Source organism: Sardina pilchardus, chromosome 9 (assembly GCF_963854185.1).
Source record: "Sardina pilchardus chromosome 9, fSarPil1.1, whole genome shotgun sequence".
Lineage (NCBI taxonomy): Eukaryota > Metazoa > Chordata > Actinopteri > Clupeiformes > Clupeidae > Sardina > Sardina pilchardus.
The window spans coordinates 18669201-18685744 of record NC_085002.1 but is presented as its reverse complement, the minus strand read 5'-3'; the positions used below and the strand labels follow the sequence as shown (position 1 = coordinate 18685744).

Here is a 16544-nt window from a genome sequence, read left to right as displayed (position 1 = left end):
GTGGGGGAGTGGGAGGGAGATGGGTGTGGTGGTGGAAGGTTATATTGTGCAACTTCTCTTGGACAACAGCATTGAAAAACAAACTACAAAAAATATGAGAAAGGCAAATATTACTTATTTACTTACTTACTACTTACAGCATTATTTCCAGGTAAAAAATGGATGTACTGTAGCAGCCAAAATCTGAACACTGCTGCTTCCAAACTCCCCCTAAACATTTTATTTTCCTAAACCAGAAATGAGAGGGTTAAAATCATCCTGAGTCATGAGTCATCAGGTCAATGCTCTGGGAAACTCCAGTATGGTGAAATCACTGGTGAAATATATTCCACTATAATAGTCAAGAAACGTTATTGTAATGTTGTCAATTTTAAATGTTGTTTTTAGCATGACAGAGAATTTGAAGAAAAAATGCATCTCCTAAATTTGAACAAATATTTAACTCCAGATGTATTGTTAACATAGATTTCATTTAAATTCTCGAGGGTTTGACAATTAATGTTGCTTTATATTTTTCTGATTCCTGTTATGGGCTACAACAATGAAATGTGAGTGGTAAGGGTGGAAGAAACCAAATGCCATGCATTAAAAACATGTAAACATGAGGAATATGATCAACAAAGATCATAATAAGGTATAAATAGTGAATTAATATTGCAAGGCTGTTTTGTGACTTTGTGATGTGACATCTGCATTCAGTTAAAAGCCTGTCCCAACGTGCTGATTTCCTGGAATAATCCAAGCCATTCCAGTCCATGTGAGATGATTGAAAACAAGATAATAGACTGGAAAACAAGGAGGCACTGCACTGGGAAAATCCAGTGTTATGCAAGAATGTGCAGTAATGTTAACTTAATGCTACTTAATGTTACAAATCAAACAGCCTTGAAAGGCATTTATCAAGAATATACTGTAGGCCTATATATTGCGTTCAGCATAGTCTACTTTCATCATTCTAAAAACCACCATGTTCCTACAGTATAAGTTAAGATGGTTTGATGCCAAAAACGCTCCTCTCAATTCAATATTATTTTCACTTATACACACAAATGAAAACAGATACAATATGAACATCCATGAAGCCCTGGAATTTCCTGATCTGTTTCTTTGGAGGTCTTTTAAAAATGCATGTGTCACTTTGAAATTATGTCATGTTACGTGCACATAGGTAACTGTGGACTGTGGACCTCAAGAAACCCCACCTGAGGACACCTTGGCTGATGTCCGAGGGACTGTGAAGCAGGTCACCAGCCTCAGATTACTTGACATCCACGCCACCATCGATCGTCTCCAGTCACACCGCATCACATCCACCCTGACCAGAGCTGGGTCTGCACTGACAAGTCTGAAAAAGGCACAACCAAATAGATTCCCACTAAACTGCAGGCAATAAACCAATGTTGCAATGGATAACAGGCTGCACAGCTGCAGCTCAAAGGATGCAATGTGGTGCACATAAGGGTAGGCTACAACAGGTTGCTCTCTATACAAGTTAATTTCCTTGAGGTTCAAATTTGGTTTTCAGAAGGAAAATTTAAAGTTCTATCACTACCATTCTACCCAACATACTGCCTGCAGCCTACCACATAGCCTAGACTAGGCCTACATTCCTTCTGTAGATAGGTTATATAAGTTGGCTTATAGTATAGGCAGAGACACACTTGGTTAAGCTGTGGTGGGTGTAAAATGACGTACACGATTTTGAAGATTTCGAAATCCAAATTTATTTTCCAAAATAATTATAAACGAACCCGGGTCCGGTCCAGCGGACCTAGTGTGAATGGGCCCTTAAAGCACTCAACACCTTGTTTCACAACTAGATATCCTCCTGGAAATAATAAAGGATTGTCTATTCACAGTTTCACACATTACACAGCCAATGCCAAATTGCATAGGCCTACTGAAACATATGGTTTCAGAAAACTTAATAGCCTACCAAAAAAAAAGTCTTTGTGAGTAAACAACTGCAAGTTTCATGGTTGTATAGTTAGCTAATAAGCCTAGTGTTTAGGTTACCTATGCTCCTGGCTGTGTCTCACCTTTAGATCAAATGTATTTTGTGCTCTACGTCGACATTTAAAAATCTCTGGTGGGCTAAAATCGTTCAGTAGCCTAGGTCCTAAAGAAGCCTCATGTAAAGAAAGATTGCTGCTTTTATCCACTCGGTAATGAAAATTTCACCCTTATTAGGTCAGTGATCCATATGATAGCCGTGAACACGCCCCCGTTGTCTCAAAAGCGGAAAAAGGAAGTGCTACAACTAATTGTTGATATGCTGAAACAGGAGCATCGTTGACAGCTGTACGATAGAAATTGCTCCTGAAGTTGTTTTGCGACTGTTTTCGGTAGTCTGTAGTGTGGCAACATATGCCTGTAACATTGAATTAGTAAAATGTAGCCGTAAGTTAGTTCCCGTACGTCGCGAACGAGTTTGCAAATGCAAATTTGCCTACAATTCCAGCGTTTACTTATTTGAATAGCAAAGCTACTAACGCTAGCTACCGATTGCTACAAGAAACCTGACTAGACTTGACTTGAAGTGGCGGGCAGCAATCAAACTTCCTCTGTCATATCTAGCATACACACACTGGCTGCTGAGTGTATGTAAACGAATGCTGTCCAAGTATGGGCTGACAAAAGGTGAGTAATATTAGCTGAAGGAAGTTGATTAGCCAGGCTTTGTGAACAGTGGTCTGTTTAAGTTAGATGTTACAATGACAGTAAATGGCATCTCAAAACTGCTACATGAGACTAGCAAGAGAAAAGGAGAAGACAAATCAACCGAGACTTTTGTGGTTTAGGTCATGTGTTGTGACACATTTACTAGCCCATGTTGTTGACTGAAATCAAGAATCCTTTCAAATAAGCCTTTTGTTTTAAACTGTCATCATTTATTTCATTTAGACCATGCAGATCTCCCTTTAATGATTCATCATGCTAATGGTAGCCTATAGCGTTGACCTGTTCACCTAACAGCAAATTGCTGTGTCTGCTTTTTCTCCACACATATCTGTGCCACCTCCTCCTCTGTCTGTTTTGTGAAGACTTGTGTCGCAGTCAGATACCTTCTGCTGTGGTGTCTGTGAAATGACCTGACTGCAAACCCTCGGCCACATCAGATTACAAGAATGGCAAGGATAGCGTGGTATCAGGAGAAGGTGATGTATCAGGAGACTGTGCTTGCGCTGTGAATTGATGGTGTTGTTCCTGTCCTGCATGGTCAGTTAATTTGCTGTAGGTTAATTTACTGTTCTGTTTCCTGATGCAGATTGGTGCCTATGACCAACAAATATGGGAGAAATCTCTGGAACAAGCTGAACTCAAGGTGAGTAATGTGTGGTTAGAGAGATGTTATCGTGCTGGATTTGAATGAAACACAGACCTTTATTTCACCTATAGAAGGAGGAACTTATTTCAACTCATTCACAGGGTATTCACAACAAGCCGAAGAAAACAGGACATATCAAACCTGATCTCATTGATGTCGACCTTGTGCGAGGTGAGTGGCTACATTTCAGCACCTCTTTGGCCAACACATAGACTTCACTCAGCTTCCCATACCGAGTCACCTCAGTGCAAGATTACATCATTTGTGCTTGTTGTGAGCTGAGAACTCTCTCATACTTCTTCAGGCTCCACTTTCAGCAAGGCCAAGCCGGAGAGTCCTTGGACAGCCCTGACTCGGAAGGGCCTTGTGAGGGTTCTGCTCTTCCCATTCTTTTTCCAGTGGTGGATCCAGGTCACCTCCAAATGCATCTCCACCTGGATCCTCATCTTGTACCTCCTGCAAGGTCAGTGCCTCTGCTGGGCTTTTCTTGTGTGCTTAAAAGGCTTAGGTATTTTTTTCAGAGGGATCTGATACACAAAAGTATAATGTTTTTAGTTTATCTGTACAATTCTGGGTTACGCACAGGGACATTTCTGTTTGTGGTGACTCTGTGTGTTTACTATTAATTTGATTTGTGGAAATTAGTCAGTGATTGGTGCAGGGCAGGCCAATCAGCAAGTTTGATTAAGCAACTTTTGCACCTTGTACTATGATCTGATCAAACTATGCCATGGTTATATTAGAGCCATAGTGCCAAAGAGTGAATCCGAATTCAAAATATTGCTATTTAAGAGAGATTTGAGATTTTGCTGCTAATTTCATCATTCAATGAACATTTACTGACTGGGAGTGTTTAGCTGAAATGGTAAAAGTCCTGTTTATCCTTTGGCTTTTTGTATTGCGGTGCAACATACTAGCGATGTGTATACGGTAATACTGCAGTTGGCACAGTTAGGCTATATTTAGATACTCTACTACCTCCTACATTATGCATGGCAGTACAGCTTGATAGGCCAATTCTGGATGCAGGGAGTATACTCAGAGATAAGTTTAATTGTCCAATATGACAAAAATCAGTGTTGTGTGACCTGTAGCAGATGCAAATGTAATCTTATTGAACATTTTAATTATTATTATTATTATTATTACTTTTAAGTAGGGTAAGGAAAAAGCTTGGTTAGCTAAACTCAGTTCGCTCTGTGTGTCTGTGTGTGTCTGTGTGTGTCTGTGTGTGTCTGTGTGTGTCTGTGTGTGTCTGTCTGTGTCTGTGTCTGTGTCTGTGTCTGTGTCTGTGTCTGTGTCTGTGTCTGTGTCTGTGTCTGTGTCTGTGTCTATGTGTGTGTGTGTCTGCCCCTGTGCTGGCCCTCCCTGCAGTGGCGGCTGCGGTGCTGTACCTGCAGGTGCCGGTGGCCAGTGCCAGTGAGGTGGTGGGGCCCGTGTGTCTGATGCTGCTGCTGGGCACGGTGCACTGCCAGATCGTCTCCACCGAGTCCTGCCGCAGCCTGCAGCCCAGCCCGCCCCCCAGCAGACCCTCAAGCCCCGTCAGGAGGAAGAGGTAGGACCAAAGATCCTTCATTACTGACAAGATAGAGCAACATAATGCATCTCTATGGAACCAAAATTGGAACAGTTCCTGTCTGCTTAACGAAAGACGTCATAGTGGGATATCGATCGGCAAGCAGTTAAGTTCAAATGTAACGTCACTTTCTAGGTCTGCTTAAAGGGGGATTTTGCCCCCCTCCCCTTTGCGAAAACAGAATGCGGAAATCAGCGAACGTTTGCGCCTCTCGCTCCGCTTTAACCCTCTCTGGTATAGGACTCATTACCACCAGGCAGCTAGTGTTCAGCTTTACCAAAGATCCTTGATTACTAAGCCCCCCTTCGATTATCCCCTCTCGCTCCGCTTTAACCCTCTCTGACTTTATGGAGGTTCAGTAAGTTGATTCACTTGAGGCTGTTTCACTTCAGTTTTTCTCGGTTCATTGTGAATCAGGTATATTTGATTCATTTTTGATTCAGGTTTGATTCAACTCTCCAGAGTGCAGATTTATCTCTTTACTTGACAGGCAATGTAATGAATGTACTTAAAGTGCTGCAGCTCTGTGACAGTTTGATGGTTACAGTTAACATAACAGCACATATATTGTACCCGAAGATGACAAGGTTTCCGTCCTTAATTCCATTACTACAGAACTATTGCTATTGCACTTCCCTGCTCTGTTCTCAGCACAATGTTGAGTTGACTCTGATGTTCTGCAGACAGAGGAAGAGCAAGGCTCCCAAGAAGGCCGAGGACCATGGGAATGGTGCAGATTCCAGACAGATGTCCTGGCAGCTGGAGGAGAAATCGAGACTCTTGAAGAATGAGAAGAGACGGGTAAGCCTGCCCTCCTGCTGATTTGTTGGACTTTACCGTTAGCTTTTCATTTCATCAGGCCAGATTGATGGATGATGTATTTGTGATGGGTTAATTTTTATGGTTTATACATTCGTTAAACTTATAAGCTGTATCTGCAGTGGTTTAAAACATTGATAACTAGAAAGTATATTATCTTCTGGAACACTTTAGTGGGCTGTTCTGCGCTGTGCTGTCACAAAATGTTCTGCCAAAAACTTGTAATTAATAGAGTTGGCCCGGAGTGTTGATACTAACAAGAGAGGTATTTTGTTTGAACTTGTCCATTTATCTTGGGTCTCATTTTTGCTTGCACAATCTTGTCATTGTGAAATAACCGGTTGAGTTAGCACAGACCTGTTACTCTGTGTTCTCCCTCGTCCTGTTAACATTTACTTGTTCTAGTTCATCCAATACTCTTCAGTGTTTCCCACAGAATTTAATTCTATTTGTGGTGGTAGTGTGTAAAATTGAAACAAATTTGCCCACCGTACTTATGATGCTAGCTGGATTTAATTGCGATTTAGCCAGTCGTCAACAACAGTCAACGACAACAATCCTTGCTGGATTTTTTTTATGTATTCTTTAAACATGCATGCATGTTTGTTGAGGGACAGAGAGGCTGCAAAAAGATGTGCATAGCTCTACAATGAAAGGAGTTCATCTAGTTTAAGTAGTACAACATAAAATCATTGTGTGGTGGTCAGTGTTGATATTGTGGTGGGCCGCCACAAATAAGTCAATGTATGGGAAACACTGCTCTTAGGCTGGCAGCAGGCCAGCGTGGCGTGGGTGTGTCATCTGTGTGGCGTGTCCGTTTTTATTTCGGCTGTTTTATGTTAACTGGTTAGACGTTGCACACTACCTGCTAGAAATAGTGCCTATTTTTCACGAGGCAAGCGTGTTCGAAGCGTTTCCATTGACAAGAGACAGTGAAGAGATGTTGTAATAGGAAGAGTGGCTTCTGCACTGCCGCGTCAGACATGTGTCTGGTGTGAATAGAAATTGACACAACTGACACTCAACAGACACGCCACGCTCACGTCATGCCGGCAGTCTGCAGCCGCCTTTTGCATCCTGTCTTAGCCTTCTCTGTTTACACATAAAGCCTGGATTAGCCTGGACAGTGACATGCTTGTCGCTTTGCGGTGACGTCACAGAGCCCTCTGAGGAAGTCCATGTACGGGCTTTCGGAGGAGATCTCCAGTGACGAGGAGGAGAAGGAGGACCGCGAGGTGGCCGCCCATTTCCACCAGCCCGCCAGAGAGCGGCCCGTCACAGCGCTGGGACCCAAGCCGGCCTCCATACTCAGGAAGAGGATCAGAAGCCCGGCGAAGAGCCCCTCGCCCCCACGGCTGCAGCCTCAGGTGAGGGCTCCGCTGTGTCTCCTGGGGGCGACCTTTGACCTTTGACAGTGTCTCTCTGAGGTGCCAGTGGGGACTGTGGGGAGGTTTTAAGTGCTTTTTCATACTAGTGGTAGAGCAGAATTTGAGCTGTCAAAGGAGAACGTGAGGGCTGCAAAAGTGAAGGGTACACTAATATATATATGCACAGAGCTCACATTCTGATAAAAATGTGTGCTTCTGTGTACTGTCTCAGCGTCTGCTATTCAGCACTAGAAGATGTTACCGTCATTCTGTAAATAAGGAATATCAAAGAGATAGCTTCCTCAAATATCTTGATATATTGAAAGTAAATTGGTGTGAATGGCCATACGGCATCCCATTTATCAAATTGGCTGTCATGAGGGGACATGGTACTCTTGTCTTTAAAGAGGACATAGAATGGATGAATTGAGTATTGCACTGTGTTCTCTGATATTAAAATAGTATATATTCAACTTTGATTTAAAAAAATAAACTCAATTGCAATTTTACAAGACTAATTAAAACCATATCGAGTAAAATATTTATAAATATATAGTTATTGAACAAAAAACAAAGGTCTTTAACTGTGAACATATAGAAGCAGTTAGATTTGTTTTGGCTCTCCTGTAAAGTTGGTGAAATGTCACTTACGGCCCTTTGGTTCTCAGCCCTCTATATTACAGTATGGCTGGGTATAGAAATGGTCTGTTTGACTAAATGGCGCCCTCTTTGGCAACCACAGTTGAACTTCAATGGCTTTGCGATGTCTGACATCAGGCTCTTTTCTAATTTGCCCATTTTTTTTTTAGCTCAAGATTTTCATATGAAGGAGGGCACAACCATGCCTCATGTTCATGATGGCTCTTTGTTTATGCATAACCTTTCATAATTCATGAACACCAAGAAAAGAATGATTTCCATTCTATGTCACCTCTAAGGGAAATAAACGTTGTCTCTTTCTTGTACAGGATGAAGGCAAGACTGTAACCATGGTTACGGGTGTAAAGCCGCGAGAAGTGGAGCATCTCATCACCTCAGTGGGCTCGCAGGCGGCATCCGACACGGACGACATGCTGTGGGAGGAGCTTCTGCAGGACCCTGACTCCGTCTCTTCAGGAAGTAGCGACAGCGAGGAGGACGGGCGCCACGGCCACAGCCACCTGCCTCCGGCCAACGGGGTCAGCAGCGACGAGGAGACCTTCCCACAGGTGACCTCTATGACCTCCAACGTGGAGGTGTGTAGAATGTCGAGGCACTCAATGTGTTTTTGCACAGGCTCATGAAATGAGCTATGAAAGGTATTTTCGAATGCATCAGTGACACAGCTTCTTAATAAGAAACAGGTTTAGATTGTCAGATTTTTGAAAAAGTAAGGAAAAAGCACAACACTGGTGTGCCAGCCAATAAAATGTTGAAATGTTGCAACACTGCTGCATTACAAAGTTGTTGTTGTTGGTAAGCTACCATTCTCAGTTTTATGCGACTCCCTCTAGATGAGCTCGCCACAATAGTTTGCTACCTACGGTTGTTAGGCTATGTTGCAATTCCTAGATTTAGCAAAAAAATATCAAATAGGATCAATCCAAGAGTGAGGACTCTCAAATATTTTCTTTATCGAACGCCAAGCTGTGACAGCCTATGATGATGTGTGAGACATTCATCATAATCTCAATAAGCAGCACATGTGTATCTTTGGTTTGACTTTTGGCATGCCTTAGCTCAAAAAACGGTCATGAACCTCTAAACTAACTAAAACAAAGATGAAATCATGCGTTCGAGTTAAGCCTACCTTACACTGACAAGATTTCTTGAAAGATTGTAGTCTTTTGAGTAAAGCTTGAATGAGGAGCATTAGTTAAAAGACTACAATCTTTCAAGAATCCCAAATCTTGTCAGTGTAAGGTACTGTAGGCTTTAGAGAGTTAAACTCCCTCTGTAAAGGCTGTATTTGTGCCCTGTAAACATGAGATTGGATGTCTAACTGAATTTGAATTTGAGGGCAAAAGAACATGAGCATTCTGTCTGCTGTCCAGATGTTGAATTTGTCCAGAGTAGCCCCATTCTCACGCTGCTCATACTCCTCTGGTCTCCCCTCAGACTCATCTGTCATGGCTACAGGCGTGCCACCCATCCAAAGACCGCGTGAGCGCCATCTTCTGGGAGCAGGGAGAGTGCAAAAAGGCCGACATGTCCGTGCTGGAGATCAGCGGCATCATCCTCACACGGGTACGTCTGCTGATCCGCCTCTTACCCCGGATGGCACGTCAAACAGACTTACACTAATGTCTCCAATGTTTTAGCAGAATATATTTTCACTATGTCCTTTACCTTACCTGCCATTTTGTAAGGTTATGTGTTGACTTGTTGCTATAACTGTAAGCATGGAGTTAAATGGATTTGACTGTACTGTGTTTACATTTAGTAGATTTTAGCATGTAATCTCTTAGTAATTACGTCACTATGCACTTTTAGATAGCATATCCATCTGCAACTTTTTGTGCTGAGTAATAAAGACGTGTGTGTGTGTGTGTGTGTGTGTGTTTAAGATAAGGAGTATGTGTGTGTACACATACTTAGGTTTGTTCCCAGAATCTTGTCAGAAGGGAAGTAGGGCATTTTTCTCCAGACATTATCCACAGTTCCCCTCAGAAGTGTAGCTGTCAATAGGAATGGATGAAATTGTTTGATAGCTTAATGTTGCATATGACAATTGGAAAATGTGTGATGTGTAATGTATTGTTGTAATGTTGATTTAGCTGATAAGGTGTATCTTGTGTGTGTGTGTGTGTGTGTGTGTGTGTCTGTGTGTCTGTGTGTCTGTGTGTCTGTGTGTCTGTGTGTCTGTGTGTCTGTGTGTCTGTGTGTCTGTGTGTCTGTGTGTCTGTGTCTGTGTGTGTGTGTCTGTGTGTGTCTGTGTGTGTGTGTGTGTGTGTGTGTGTGTGTGTGTGTGTACAGGTGAAGGTGGTGGAGCAGGGCATGGGCTACCTGATGCTGGGCGGCCTGGTGACGGCCACGCTGGCGCTGCTGCCCTTCTGCTTCCGCGTGACGCAGCGTCTCCAGGCGGCGCGGCTGGGCTCCATGGACGCCGCCGAGCTGCTGGCCACCGCCCTGGGCCCGCCCAGCGCCCACGCCTACGCCTTCTTCCTCATCAGCACGCTGGAGCGCGCCTGCCTCACCGGACTCTTCTTCTTCATGACCTGCGTCGCTGAGAGGACCTACAAACAGGTGGGGAGGGGGGGGGTGTCACACCTGGACACATACGTATGCACACACACACACACACGCATGCGCGCGGGCACGCATGAACACGCATGAACACGTCTGCTTCACTGTTCCTTCTTCATGACCTGCACTTTCAAGAGGACCTACAAATACGTTGGGGGGGAATGGGTCAAATATGGACACGTGTGCTTAATACGCACTATCACACAGACACACAGACACACAGACAAAGACACACACACATATACAGCCACACACACACACACACACACACACACACACGCTGAGCCCCTTTACACAGAGGTCAGGTGAGGGTGTGGATGAAGGTATTATGTGAAGATTAGGTAGGTCATCCCAGCACTTGGTGAAAGGGTGCAAGGTAGCATGCGTACAGAAAGGGTGGAGCACGCACGCACGTACATGCAAGGTTAAGTATCAATTAGGTCAGAGGACATAAACAGGTGGAGTAAAAGAGTAATACACATTATGGGAAAGGACGTAGGCTAAGGCACTGCGCAAACAACATCAGGCCAGATGACCTTGGCTTTCAAAATGATAGGTGAATGGCATTTTACATATTAGCATCATTAAGCTAGCCTGGGTGCAGCCAGGCTATCATTAAGCATCAGTCAGGTTAGATTTTTTTTGTATAAATTAGGTTGTTACTGGAATTTTGAGTAGTTTGTCTTTACAACTTTACAGTTGCATTACATTAACAGCCTCAATTTATTGATGCTTTTATTGTAATAGAAATGATTTGATTCTCGGACCCATTCTTTTGGGCTTGTAGTGTCAGTTTGTCCTGATTATTGGACCTGTGTGCTCCACAGAGACTTCTCTTTGCGAAGCTCTTCAGCCACTTGACATCAGCGCGCAAGGCCAAGAAGTCTGAGATTCCCCACTTCAGACTGAAGAAGGTGCAGAACATCAAGATGTGGCTGTCATTACGCTCATTCCTAAAGGTAAAGTGTGTGTGTCTGTGTGTGTGTGTGTGTGTGTGTGTGTGTGTGTGTGTGTGTGAGTGTGTGGCTAATTATTAGAAGTGTGTTGGTGTGGATTTGTAGTTTGTGTGTGTCTGTGTCTCACTCCCACCCTGACCTGTGGTCCGTCCGTCACAGAGGCGAGGGCCCCAGCGTTCGGTGGACGTCATCGTGTCCTCCATCTTCTTCCTTGCTCTGTCCATCGCCTTCATCTGTTGTGCTCAGGTCAGCCATGTTCCACGCATTAGAACAGACACCCGATGCCTCGGCCTCGGGCTCTCTGCCATCGTCACTGAATTCCACTATCATTGTTTGCTACCCTAACAAACAATCTACACGGTCACTCCATTTTACATGTTTGGAAATTGTAAAGACACACCCCTGATTTGGTCCTAGAATGTTGTAGCTTAGACTTTATTATGCTCCTGATGTAGTTTTTGAATTATGCAATAAACCCTGAGAGGCCGTAGTTTACACTGATTTTAGATCAGCTAAGGGGTGTTGTTAGGGACGACATGCAAGATATCACATCATTATCACAGGTAATCATTCTTCAGCCAAGAGATGCATTTTCTATCTGAATGGTTGCTGAGCAACATTGAGACACAGGTACTCAAACTTGTGTAAGTTGTGGTAGCGCATTACTATAGAACAAAATGCGATCAAGGTGTATGTTTGTATTGGGTTTTACAATGGCGTCGAACGCGATTCAGCCAATCATAATCAAGGACCAGAACTATCTGTTTTAGAAAACTTTAGAAGACCATACATATAACCAGAGAAGTTATACCCTTAGGAGATGTATGTGCATGCTTAATTTCAATATAATTCTTCATGCAGGGTACTTGGTGGTATGCAAAACAGAATCTGAATGCCATTGATGTATATAAACATTGAAACATACAGTACAACCTGTTGAAGTGCATCTCCAGACTCGCAGTTAGTAGCTGTGTGTCGCCCTATCTTGTGTTTCACTGTGTGTGTGTGTGTGTGTGTGTGTGTGTGTGTGTGTGTGTGTGTGTGTGTGTGTGTGTGTGTGTGTGTGTGTGTGTGTGTGTGTGTGTGTGTGCGTGTGTGCGTGCATGTATATGTACGCGTGTACAGCTTCTTCATAGCCACCACACATTCCTGGACTCGGAGACCAACTGGGAGCTGCTGATTTGGGGCTCCTCGCTCATCTTCTTCCTGCTGCGCCTGGCAACGCTGGGCGCCGAGACCAACCGCAAGTACAGCAACGCATCTGTGCTGCTCACTGAACAGGCAAGACCACACACACACACACACACACACACACACTCTGACACAAACAGAAAATTCACAGATTAGCTTGCTGTGTAAACACACACCCACGTATTAACACACACCCCATATAAACAAACACGGACGTATTTTTAGACATCCAGAAACACACCTGTGATTCCTCACTTGTTCATGGGCCCAAATTTAATTGCAATACACATTCTAAAGGCTAGCTTGCTTAGTAACTAAGCAAAATCTATTTGCATAATTGAATACCATGAGACCGATCCTAAGCACAAATATTGGTGGGTCAGCTAAAAGCTCTCTCATGCAACACAATGCTGTTAGTTCTTGCCTGAGCATAGCGATACATACAGCATAGTGACTTCTCTTCACTCACACTCTCTTGATTTCATCATTATCCACAGATAAATTTGTATCTTAAGATGGAGAAGAAGCCAAACAAGAAAGAAGAGCTGAACATCGTTAATAATGTTCTGAAGCTCGCCACAAAGCTTATGAAAGTAAGTTCGTCATAGCTAAATGTTTGTGTTCACTACAGTACATGTTCAAATGTTTAGGATCACAAATGTAAGTTGGAGGAGAATGGAGAATTCTTTGACGAAAGGACACAGATATTATTTCAGTAATTTTTGTCACACCAGTTCAGAGTTCACAGATGAAAGAGTGTGTCCATGAGCACCATACCTATTTTGAAAAATGGACAAAGCGTGATTATGTTTGGAGTTGCTTTTCTGCATATGGCCTGACGATTTGTACAGGGCATAATGAAATACAGTGAGGAGCACATGTATTTGATACCATGCTAAAACAGGAATATAAAATCATCATTTGACAATTGATCTTAATGCCTTAATTAAAAAAAAAAATAGTAAAAATCAAACCGCCAAGGACACCAATTTTCTTTGTGATTGAAGAATGTATCGTAAATAGATAAATGTTTTCCTTAAATGCTAGGGGAAGGAATTATTTGACCCCCTATGTAACCCTATGGGAATTTAACACATAGGGTTAACATAGGGGCAGGCAGATTTTTATTTTTAAAGGCCAGCTATTTCATGGATCTAGGATATTATGCATCCCCATAAATTTCCCTTGGCCTTTGGAATTAAAATAGCCCCACATCATCACATATCCTTGACCATAGCTAGAGATTGGCATGGTGCTTTTTCCAGTTGGCCTATTAGCCTGTTGATTTGCATTGAGCTCAATGAGCATCAAACAGGCTAATAGGCCTACTGGAAAAAGCACCATGCCAATCTTTAGCTATGGTGAAAGGTATGTAATGATGTGGGGCTATTTTAATTCCAACGGCCAAGGGAACTTTATCAGGATGCATAATATCCTGAATCCATGAAATAGCTGGCCTTAAAAAATAAAAATCTGCCTGCCCCTATGTTAACCCTATGTGTTAAATTCCCATAGGGTTACATTGGGGGTCAAATACTTCCTTCCCCCTAGCATTCAGGAAGAACATTTATTTCTTTACGAAACATTCTTCAATCACAAAGAAAATTGGGGTGCTTAGCGGTTTTATTTTTACTATTTTTTTTAATTAAGACATTAAGATCAATTGTCAATTGATGATTTTATATTCCTCTTTTTAGGCAACTTTAGCATGGTATCAAATAAATTTTCTCCTCACTGTATCAAGATTGGAATGTACCCTGGCCTGGAGAGAAACAGGCAGCCCAGTGTCAGAAATCTCAGCTGCAGGTCATGGGTACCAACAATTTCAGCCACAGCTGTCCACATGTAACAATAATTCTGTTGTGTGTACTTAATGCCTCCTCATGCCAGCAGCCAGACCTATGGATAGCCTGTCTTGGCTAAATTACTGAAGCTAAGCAGCTCTTGGCCTGGTTAGGACTTGGATGGGAGACCATAGAAAACTAGGTTGCTGCTGGAAGTGCTGGTGGTGGGTGGCCAGTAGGTGTCACTCTTCTTTCTGGCCTAAAAGATCCCAATGCCCCAGTGCAGTGACGGGGACACTGTACTGTAGGAGATGCCGTCCTACGGATAAGACGTTAAGCCGAGGTCCTGACTTACTGTGGTCATAAAGATCCCATGGCACTTGTCGCCAAGAGTAGGGGGTTCCCCGGTGTCCTGGCTAATTCAATCTGGCCCCCCAGTTATCCCTCAGTGGCTCATTCATTCCCCCACTCTGCTCCTCAAGCTGAGTGTTCTGGCACATGGCTAATTTGGCTGCTGTGCATCACCCTGGTGGGTGCTACACATTGGTGGTGTTTGTGAGGTCCCCCTCCCTGTGAAGTGCGTTGAATGTTGAGTAAGGTGCTATGGAAATGTAATGTGTTGTTGTTGATACGAGAGCTCCATATCAACACATGTTGACGATGCCTTGGTATGTTTACAGGAGCTGGACACTCCATTCCGGCTGCTGGGCCTGACGGTGAACCCCCTCATCTACAACATCACACGTGTGGTCATCCTGTCAGCCATTTCTGCAGTGGTCAGTGACCTGCTGGGCTTCAACATCAGAGTGAGTCATGTCACCTCAGAACACCCACTCAGACACTTGCTTAGCCAACCTGCAGAGATCATAGTTTTATTTAGCTTTTTCTCCCATCACCCCCTGGGTACTTACATGTACATTTCTTATAGTTTGTGGCCCAATGTTGGTATACTGTATGTTTAAGACGACTATTTCATCTTTTTTTTAATTTTTTTATCATAGAGCTTGGTCTGATACGTTAGGAATACAACTTAAAGGAGTGCTCCACAACATTAAAGTCTGATATTAGTGTATTGCAAAAACTATTTGATTGACCTGTCAGACTTGGTGTGAATTGAAACTGTCATCAGAAAGGATGCACATATTTTGTACATCTTGCACAGCATATGTCAGCTACCTTTGCTCACCCTTTTTTTGCACATGTTTTGCGTTCCAGAATTCACTGGCATGTTTTGACATGTTAAATACGGACAAAATGGTGAAGAATCTCTGTCTATGTTATCTGTGTTACAGATAGTTAACCTATTGAGAAAATCACCAATCTAGTGCAGTACTATGGTTTGTTACCTTGTTAGGCAAAATAAAGAAATTTGAAAAATGAAATGAAATGGTGCTTTAAACCAGAAGAATAAAACAAATTGAACACTCACTCTTCACACACTAAGGCAAACATTCTTCTGTCTTTTCAGTTATGGAAGATAAAGCCCTGATGTGAACCCCAACCTTTGAGCGTTTGGACCCTGAAGACTGAACAGCCTCAGGTTATGCACCTTCCGTCTGACCGATCTTCCGGTCAGCTCTCTTGGCGATCATGTGCAAATCTACTGACCAAAACCCTCTGCATCGCTCTGCCTCCGTTGGAGTGACCAGGAGGCCTTTTGAACATTTCTTTTCCTTTATGCACACACATGAGGCATTATATCAGACTTGCACTCGTCTGACCTGTGGATCCCAACCCTTTGACCCTTAACCCCTGTGCGGATTGGTTCACCAGGCTTCTGCAATTCCACACAGAAACAAAAAAAAAAGAGAGAAGAAAAAGCCTGACTTTCCTCATAACCACTTAAGTGCCTTCTAAACTTTGAGAGAGAACTTTCTGTCAGTTGCTCTTTATGGGTGGTTGGTTGTGTGATGTGAGGTGATGTGATGTGATGTGATGTGAATGGCACTGATGGTAGAATGGACTGGGAGTGAGCAAATAGATGATTTGTAAAAGCTTTTTTATAATATATAAGAGGTGATGAATATTTCTCAGAAAATACTGTACATTTCATATCAGTCCTCTCACTTCTGCAGAGGGCTGCAAATTATGCCACTACATGTGAGTAAATGAGATCTTAGTGAAATCTATTAAAGAACATTTCTCTTTTCTCCATACTTTTAAGCTCAGTTACCCCCCAAAAAACTTACTGGACTTCAAGCTTGGAGGTGAAAGTGCTGAGATCAACCAATACCCTTGTTACTGCATACTACAATAAAAGGCTATTTGGATACAATGGAAATGTTTATATTTGATTTA

The 16544-nt window shown here is 43.0% G+C and overlaps 1 protein-coding gene and 1 long non-coding RNA gene across 3 annotated transcripts; one reads left to right on the top strand and one right to left on the bottom strand.

Moving 5' to 3' along the window:
- Positions 1 to 136: 136 nt before the first annotated feature.
- Positions 137 to 2252, bottom strand: LOC134092928 (uncharacterized). Its single transcript, XR_009940267.1, has 3 exons — positions 2040 to 2252; positions 1203 to 1345; positions 137 to 227 (listed from the first exon to the last, which is right to left on the bottom strand). It is a non-coding gene; the product is annotated as an uncharacterized LOC134092928 (long non-coding RNA).
- Positions 2253 to 2255: 3 nt separating this feature from the next.
- On the top strand, positions 2256 to 16521 carry phtf1 (putative homeodomain transcription factor 1). 2 transcript variants are annotated; one of them, XM_062546110.1, is made up of 17 exons: positions 2256 to 2640; positions 3045 to 3158; positions 3269 to 3325; positions 3430 to 3499; positions 3633 to 3791; positions 4703 to 4883; positions 5588 to 5705; positions 6884 to 7090; positions 8059 to 8298; positions 9188 to 9316; positions 10046 to 10315; positions 11143 to 11274; positions 11431 to 11517; positions 12397 to 12552; positions 12960 to 13055; positions 14927 to 15052; positions 15715 to 16521. In XM_062546110.1, the coding sequence occupies exons 2-17, from the start codon at positions 3129 to 3131 to the stop codon at positions 15733 to 15735; spliced, it is 2079 nt and encodes a 692-aa protein (XP_062402094.1). In that variant the 5' UTR covers positions 2256 to 2640; positions 3045 to 3128; the 3' UTR covers positions 15736 to 16521. The 2 variants fall into 2 exon arrangements, with proteins under 2 accessions (XP_062402094.1, XP_062402092.1); XM_062546108.1 differs by having other exon boundaries at positions 8059 to 8325.
- The last annotated feature ends 23 nt before the right edge of the window (positions 16522 to 16544 follow it).

Excerpts from the sequence above, each read along its gene's own strand:
- phtf1 (XM_062546108.1), top strand. The coding sequence starts at position 3,129 with ATGGCAAGGATAGCGTGGTATCAGGAGAAG. Across the intron at positions 3,792-4,702 it reads CATCTTGTACCTCCTGCAAG|TGGCGGCTGCGGTGCTGTAC; the intron begins GTCAGTGCCTCT and ends CCCTCCCTGCAG. Across the intron at positions 9,317-10,045 it reads GCGGCATCATCCTCACACGG|GTGAAGGTGGTGGAGCAGGG; the intron begins GTACGTCTGCTG and ends GTGTGTGTACAG.